The 9,634-nt window shown below is 19.9% G+C and overlaps 2 protein-coding genes across 2 annotated transcripts; one reads left to right on the forward strand and one right to left on the reverse strand.

Moving 5' to 3' along the window:
- Positions 1-384: 384 nt before the first annotated feature.
- PRSY57_1139500 (hypothetical protein) lies at positions 385-7,803 on the forward strand (the record flags this gene model as incomplete). Its single annotated transcript, XM_012908354.2, has 1 exon — positions 385-7,803. The coding sequence occupies one exon, from the start codon at positions 385-387 to the stop codon at positions 7,801-7,803; it is 7,419 nt and encodes a 2,472-aa protein (XP_012763808.2).
- Positions 7,804-8,323: 520 nt separating this feature from the next.
- On the reverse strand, positions 8,324-8,786 carry PRSY57_1139600 (hypothetical protein; the record flags this gene model as incomplete). The annotated part of the gene is made up of 2 exons (XM_012908355.2): positions 8,324-8,498; positions 8,626-8,786. 2 exons carry the CDS (start codon positions 8,784-8,786, stop codon positions 8,324-8,326), a joined length of 336 nt encoding a protein of 111 aa, XP_012763809.1.
- Positions 8,787-9,634: the final 848 nt, after the last annotated feature.

Here is a 9,634-nt window from a genome sequence, read left to right on the forward strand (position 1 = left end):
TAAAACTGTTGATGTATATATTATCGTCTGTTCTTTTGAAAGAATTATATAGATAAATAAGAAAGCATAAAATAAAATAATATACATATAAATATAACTTTATCCTATTTATATGACAGTTGTCTAGATGATCAAAAATAAAAAGAAAAAGAATAATAATGATTAATATATATATATATATATATATATATATTTTCTTGTGTCTTTTTCTTGAGAAAAATAACCCTTGGGTTTAATTGGTTTCATACATATATTGTCATAATTGTTTATTTGTTCCTTTTTGTATATAACCTTAATTTTATTTTATAGAAAAAAAAAAAAAAAAAAAAATTTAATATATCTATAGATTTAAAATAACAATATAAATTATTTTAATTGTTAATTATGAAGGACATAAAAAATAAAATTCATTTAAGACAACGTTCGTTATATTCATCATCCAATGGAGATATTAAAAACAATTATGACTATATAAAACATCATGAATATGATGATAGAATTGATGAAAAATTCAAGAAAAATAATTTTGTAGAAAAGGATGAAAATGAAATTAATAAGATAAATCTAAGAATAAAAAAAAAGTCTTTAGGAGACCCATGTTCTCGGGAAAATATTAGGTATAAAATGAATCAAAATATGAGTAAAAAAAAAAAGAAAAATTCTTTTATAAAAAGTATTTTAAAAAAAGCAGAAGATATATTATATACAAACAGAATAAATAATTTATACAATAATAATAATGATGATGAGAAGAAAAAGAAGAACAAGGAGGATATATCATATAAATTAAAATCATTATATTTATTGAATGAATATTTAAATGTTGAACCTACTAACAACGTATATTATAGACGTAGAACACCACACGAGACACGTCGTCGAAGTGACTTTAATGGTATTAATCTTAAACCTTTTGTTAGATATAAAAGTTTAAGTATATTAGAAAAAGAAAAAAATAAAAATAAGGCAATCATAAAAATATCTAATGTAAATCCATATTTTGTATATAATAGGGCTCATACTATGAAAAATCCTTCTCTCTATATAGATTCAACCAATTCATATATAGGAAATGAAAACCTTCCCATGAACCTTATGAAGAATAACATAAACAATAATATGATGCATAAAAATAATTACAATGATAATATTTTTCATTCGAGTCATAAAAATATGTTTAATAATATTTATGATAATCCTAATTTTGATATATATAAAAACCCAGAAATTGGAAGAAGAAATACTATATGTTCTAGCATTTCAAAGTATAATTATATGTACCCACAACATTTAAATTTTCAAAGAGAAAATTATATATTAAATGGATATACACATAATATAGATAATAATAATAATAATAATAATAATAATATGATTAGTAATAGCTATTCTTTTTCTCGTTGTGAGGATAGGAACGTATCGAAATATAATTCTTCTAATTATCATGAGAAGAAGTTGAAGAAAGAAGAAAAAAATAAAAATACCATTTTTATTCATTATAATAATAAGAAAAATATTAAAAAGAATAATAGTATAAACAATATAAAAGATTATGATAATAGTTCAAATAAAATAAGAACACATATATCTATTCCATTAAAAAAAAATACAAATCATATGAATCATAAAAAAGAATATAACATAGATCCTAATGTTGATTATAATGATAAGGAACATCATTCCATTAAGGTAGATACAAGTAGACCGATCAATATATCATACAATAATAATAATAGTAGTAGTAATAATAATAATAATTATAATAATAATAATAATAATTATTATTATTATAATAGAAAAAAAAAGAAAATACATAATAATAATAAAGAATTATATAATTCAAATGATAAACATAAATCTTTCTGTACTAATTCTTCATATACAAAAAAATATTCAAAACTTAATAAAAGTTATAATGATTTCAAAGAATATCCTATTCATTTTAAATATGGAAATGGAAAAAAAAATTCTTCAAAAAATGCCTTCCTTATAAATAATTCACTTTCTTCAAATAATAAAAGGGATAATGAATCAAATGAAGAGTTTAATAATAGTAGCTACTCAAATATATGTAGAGCTAGAGAAATGTCTGATCAATTATTTCAGATCGAAAATAATTTTTCAAACAAACAAATAATTAAAAATGTGTTTTCCAATGATATAATACGTTATAGAGATAAGGATCATAAGAACAATTTTAAAAGAGAAAATGAGGAAGATCGAAATTTTAAATTGTCACATAATAAAACATGTAAGAAATATAAAAAAAAAAAAAATAAAATAAAAAATAATAATAATAATAATAATAATAATAATAATAATAATAGTAGCAGTAGTAGTATTATTATTAATAGTAGCAGTAGTAGTATTATTATTAATAGTAGTAAAAGTAGCAGTAATATTAATAATTCAAGTGATGATACAAAAATGATTAAATATACGTTATCACCAAAAAAAAACACTCAAATGGAAAAAAAAAAATTTAAATATTTTGAAGGACACAGGAATAAAAACAGGAGGAATAATAATATATCATCATATAATAATATAAATTTTGAAGAAATAAAGAAAGAGCAAACACATTTATATCACAAGGATAATAAATCCTATGAACAAATAAAGGATATGAACTTTCCTTCAAATTATAAGAATAATAAGATTCTACTAAAACAATATAATACGTCTGCAAAAGATGAATTACATAATGATTCTTATACGTTGAATGATGATAGTTTGGATAACTCGATAGATACAAAAGTAAATTATCCCATTTTAAAAACGATTACAATTATTTCTGATGGGAAAAATGATATTAATACAAAATTAAAGAAACAGGAAAAATGTATAAGAGATAATATAAAACAAAAGAAAAAAACAGAAATTAATTTGTGGAATGGTAAACAAATTATTTCTTCAGAGAATAGTAGAAATGTAAATGAATTTAATATTTATGATAATAAAATTAATGAAAAAAATGATATGGATATAATTATTGAAGAAAATAGGAAAAACGATGAAAGAAATAATATTATTAGGAAAAAAAAGAATATAAGTAATAGTACACAATGTAGTAATATAAATAATTTGGATAAACATAAAAATAAAAAAAATTTATATGAATATTCACAAAATTATTTGCATGATAATTTTAAGGTTATAGAAAAAGAAAATAGAAAAAATAAATATACAAATAGTTCTAATACTTCAGAAATTTTGAGAAACATTAAAGAAGTACATAATTTACCTAAGCGAAGTCTACATAATGATAGCCATGCTTCGCATTATGTTAATGGCATATACCATGGAAATATTTCATCAGTAGATTATAAAAAGTTTAATTCAGAAGTAGAAGAATTAAATGATTCCAAATCGTTTGGTAGAAAATATACAGATAGTAGTATAAAACTAGAACACCTCAAACATGTTAAAGATGATACATATAAAGGGAATAATATATTATTACATAACAACACTTATTCTGATATATATGATAAAGAAAAAAGCAATTCATACGTTAATATATGTAACAATGTCTTAAAAGATAAAGAACATATTAAAAAGAATAATTCTTTAGACAAATCCTTTTCTAAATTAAATAGGAGCAATGTAATACACCTCAGACAATCAGATATAGGTACATATGAAAACAAAAAATTTAAGGAAAGAGAAAAAAGAGTAAAACAGGGTGATAAAAATATAAAAAAAAACAATTTTGTTATACAAAAGTATAATGATCCTAATATTAATAAAAAGGAGTTAGAAAGAAGTAACAATAAATTATATGAACACATTTTAAATGAAGATATATTTTATAAAACTAATAATACATTAACTTCTTCATTTGATGATAATTCATATAATAAAGGAAAAAGGCAACTAATCGAATATTCAAATAGTTTTCATGATAATAATAAAAGGTATAACAGAGGAATAATAAAAAGAAATGAGTATACAGACGCAAATACAACTATTAGTACTAATAATTCATCATGTACGCTACATGATGATAATAGATTTAATCATTCTAAACATAAAAATATGAAATTGCACAAAAATATGTTACCATATGAAAATGTGTCGTCAAATAAAAAAATGTCACAATATCAAAATAATACAAATACAAATACAAATACAAATTATAAAAAGGATAATTATCCATTAGTTAAAATATCAAACGGTATAAAAAAAAAAAATATATTAAATAATAAAAAGTCTGGTAATGAAATATATAATAAAGCATATTATAGTGAGAATAATACCAGTAGCGAATTATACTCTAATAATACAAGTGAGGAAAAAAAAAGAAACCATAAAGATATTACATGTGGTAAGGATCTTAAGCAGTCTACAAGGCACTATGTTGACAATTATAATTCATCAAAAGATATAAAAGAAAAGAGATTTGATAAGGTAAAAAGCAAAATGAATAATTATGTGGATGATAATAAATATATACATACAGATGATGATAATTATATTGAAACAAATGATGATGTGGATGATAATATCTCCCTCTATAGTAACAATAATAAATCAGTATACCAATGTACAAAAGAGGATGATGAAGGAAAAGCCTCATATATAAGTAATAGAAATAATTATATTAAATTAAATAAAAAAATGGAAGGAACAAAAGATCATTTATATAATAAACGTTACAATTCTTCCAAAATATATTCTTATTCGAAGATAAAAAAATCTAATCTTTTAAATTCCAAATTAAAAGATAATGAATACACAAATAAAATTAAGAACAATATAAGATATAATCAAAATAATATGAGTAATAATAAAATTTATAATGATAATAAATCAGAAAGGGATAAATATACTGAGAGAGGATCAAGAGAAGTGAAATATAATACATCGATAGATAATGTAAATTATGAAGAAAAAAAAAACAAATATCAAAGTAATAAAAAATGTGTTAATCATAAATCATTTTTATCAACAGATGAACAAAGTAAATTTTTTAATAACGAAATAAAGAAGAACGAAATAAATGATATAAACATGAAGAATAGTAGAAGCAAATCAAGTTATAAAAAGGAAAGTTATATTGATAATAGTAAAGATAAGAATTCATTACATGAAAGCTATGAAAATATATCAGAAAATGTAATAAACAAAATAGATGGATGTTATAAAAGTTTAACACCACATGAAATTAAGAAAAATATCTATTGCTCAAATATAAGTGAGGAAAAAAAAAAAAATTATTTTCCAAGTCAATCTATATTATGTTGTGATAAAAAGAAAAACACTTCTACACAAGAGATAGATGGAGATACTATTAATAAAATTGTAAATCATTATGATGAACAATATATAAAAGATAAAAGCGATTTAGATATAGGTAATGAGAGGAATGAAAAAGATAAAGTATATAAAAAGTGTTGTAGTTTAAAGGAAAATAGAATGATACAGAAACATAGTTCCCTTGATGAACAAAATGAAGATCATAACAAGGTAGAAATATATTATAAGAAAAAGGAGAATGATATGGATGAATATATAGGACAACAAAAACAAAAAAAAAAACAAAATGACAATAATAAAATGAATAATAATTTTATTTCATCAGAAGAAGATATCAATTTCAAAAATAAAAGTGATACAACACAGAAGCATAATTATGGAGATAAAGCTAGTACACATTATAATATAAATGAAGATGAAAAAAAAAACAATGACATAAATAATATGTGTGTTAATACAATATATAGTAATGATGATGAAAATTTATTTCAAGAACAAAAAAAAGAAAATGTTTATTGCAAAAAATTAAAGAATGATTTAATAAAAGATAACTATTCGTTGGATATACAAAATGATAAAACTAAACAAACATATACATCACATCATATTAAAAGTAATATATATAATTATCAGCTTGATACACATACATATTTACAAAATAATTCTAGGAATGATGAAGATATTTCATTTAACAAGGACAATAATATAACCTTATTAAATGAAAATAATATAGCTTTTGATAAAGATAAAAATATAATAGAAAATAAATATAATAAATTATTATACAGTGATATATATAAAACTGAAGGAAACACAAAAAAATTGAAGCAAAATAGTTTGTGTAAAATTATTGAAGAGCAAAACAAAAATGATCAGATAAAGAATTATAAAAATTGTACACATAACAAGGATAGTGTATATGATAAAGATGAAATAACTATGGAAAATAACAATATATTAGATAAATCATATTATAAGGATATTAGAAATGAACACAGTAACAATATATATCATAATAATAATATTAAGTGTCAATCTTTGAAATCGGAGAATTATAATATAAAGCATTCAAATGTGAACCATAACATTAATGGAAAATATTTACAAGGTGTTGTAGGAATAAATGAAGCAAATGAATATTTAAAGAATCAATTAAATGTTCTATTAAAAGATAATAATGAAATAAATAAAAATGAAAAGAATAATGTTGATGAGAATAATTGTTATATTAATAGCATGGACAAAAGTAAGCATATTTCAAAAGAAAAGGTTTATATTAATAATAATGAGGAGATACCTATACAATTTGAGAAATCGTACACCTCTAATATATATGATGAAAAAAAAGGAAATATTATGATGGATGAAAATATAGATAAGTATAATAATGATAAGAATAAAGGATCACATTTTAAAAAGGAAAATTTGAACATGTATAGAAAGAAATTAAGTGATATAAAAAATATAAATGGGGAAAATACTACAAATATAAATAATTCTGAGGAAGTATTATTAAATAAAGATTTAATTAAAAGTATGGATATATCTAATCCGATTAGAGTTGATGAAAATAATGCTTCAACATATATAAATAAAAATATGGATAATAATGTTAGTATTATAAATACAAATAAAAATAATACTATACATAACAATAATTATGAATTATCTGTTGATAATATAAAAAGAGAATTTAATGTTGATAAAACAAGTATACATAACGTTTCCAGTTTAGATGATATTAAAGGGGAAAATGTATTAAAGAAGCCAATTTTAAATATAATAAGTGATGATGAAAATAATAAAAACGATACAGTGAAAAAGGGTGTAGAGAATTCTAATAATATAAATACAATGAATGGTACAAAAACAAATAATTATATGGTTAATAGTTTTACAATGCCAAATATTTCTAATATAATAAATAATAAACATATGTTATATACAAATAGGTTTAATGAAAAAAATAAAATGAATATATATAATTCTGCAAGTCATCAAAGCATACTGGGAGATATATATAATTCTGCAAGTCATCAAAGCATACTGGGAGAACAAGGAAATTATAATAATTTATTTTGTAATCCTAATATAGTAAATAATGAAAATATCAAAAGGATTTTATATAATAAAGCTCTTACTACTGCAAATATAGGTAACACACATAACAACAACAATAATATTAATAATAATAATAATATATTATATAATCAAATGAATAATGATCAATATAATATTAACAAAATTAATACATTTGGTTATCTAAATAAATATAATAATATGCCCATGGATATTTCTACATTAAATAAATCAGACTATGGGAATCTTCAAAATGATAATCTGAATAATATATGCATACTTCCACTGAACCCTAATATACAACAACATCCATTTAATTACAATATGAATACTGGTTATATACCTAATAATAATTTTCTTTATAATAATAAATTATGTTATGATGAATCTGGAAAAATTTTTATAAGAGGTGACAAGCCTCTTAATAATGGAGCAATATTATATAATGGAAATAAGTTAACATAACAAGGAATATATAAGATAAATTTAAATATAACACGTATCAATTTATTGACACACATAAATATATATATATATATATATATATATATATATATATATATATATACATCATAATATAACATTTTTTTTTTAACTAACTATTTTTTATATGACATTTTTATTGAACCAACTATTTTAGTATACAACTTCAAATAAAATATATATTATGTATTTATGGATAGTTCCACCTTATTAGTTATAGATAAAAAATAAAAAAGAGAAAAATATACAAAAAAAATAAAATATAAATATATATATATATATATATATATATATATATATATATATATATGTACAAATATACACATTCAGATTCAATGCTCAATAAAAATTTTGAATTAAAATAAAAACAAATAATAATTGATATAAAAAAAATTACCATATAATGCATGATAAATATATTTTTTTATTTGTGTGGGAAAATTCATTTAAAAACATATATATTAATATTATTGGATTTCTATTTCTTATATTTCTATAAATATTATTTGGGTACTGGATTGAGCCACTGTCCTCCTTGTCCATAAGCAGAAGCAACTACTTGTGCAACTTTCCTTTGTTTATGATTTATGTAAACCATATACCAAGTTTTATATCCAAGGTAAAAAATTAATCCCATACCAAAAGGGTTAGCCCACCACCAATATCTGTACTGGTACCTATAAGGGGAATATGTGTATGTATAATTGAGGATATATATATATGAAGATATATGCGTAAAAATATAAATAAATAAATAAATATATATATATATATATATATTTTTTTTCCCTGTTTTTAACTTACACGCGTACAACTTGAGCTATTTGATTATTCATAAATTCGGCTACATCATTGTATACATGAATTATTTGTTTATTTTTACTATCAACCCATAATTTTTTCCATGTTTTGGGATTTATGCCTCTACCCATCATAGCAATATATCGTTGTATATGAAATCCCATTTTAATTTAAAAATTAATTTATATATATATATATATATATATTTATTTATTTGTGAAAAAAATACAGGTAATAAGAATTATAGTGCAATGTAATACATTTATATGAATAAAAAATGTGTATTTAAGTTTCTATTTAAAAAAATATTTATATTTTTATTCATATCGTACTAATTGTGGATAATAAAATATATAAATTACTAAAGAGTTAAAATAAATATAAATTTATTATATTAAATTGTATATGCATAATATATCAACTTTTAATTTTAATGTGGATCTTTATATAATATATATATATATATGTAACATTGAACATATATTTGATTATTTCTTTATTTTTTTTTTTTATTCCTTCATATAGTGTCCTTAAAATAGAAATATTTTTTTGAAAAATATGAAAAAAAAGAAAAGAATACTGAATAGAAAATACATGGAATTATATAAATTCATTTATAATTATGTATAAATACATATTTTCTTTTTGTGTATATATTAAAAATTATAATTTTTTTTTTTTAATAATGATAAAATTTACATATGTGTTAACATAAGAATTGAAATATGTTTCTTATAAGTTTATATAAAAAGAAATATTTTGAGCAGGAAAGGTTAAAAGATATTTTTTTTTATAAATAACACAAACCAAAAAATATATATATATATATTTATATATACATACTTTTTTTTTTTTTTTTTTTTTTTTTTTTTTTTTTTTTTTTTTTTTTTTTTTTTTTTTAAATTGGGTTTTTTTTTTTTTTTTAAATTTTTTTTTTTTTGTTTTTTTTTTTTTTTGTTGTTTTTTTAAAAAAAAAAAAAATTATTATTTTTTTTTATTTTTATTTTTATAA

Source organism: Plasmodium reichenowi, chromosome 11, assembly GCF_001601855.1.
Source record: "Plasmodium reichenowi strain SY57 chromosome 11, whole genome shotgun sequence".
NCBI classification, from domain to species: Eukaryota; Apicomplexa; class Aconoidasida; order Haemosporida; family Plasmodiidae; genus Plasmodium; species Plasmodium reichenowi.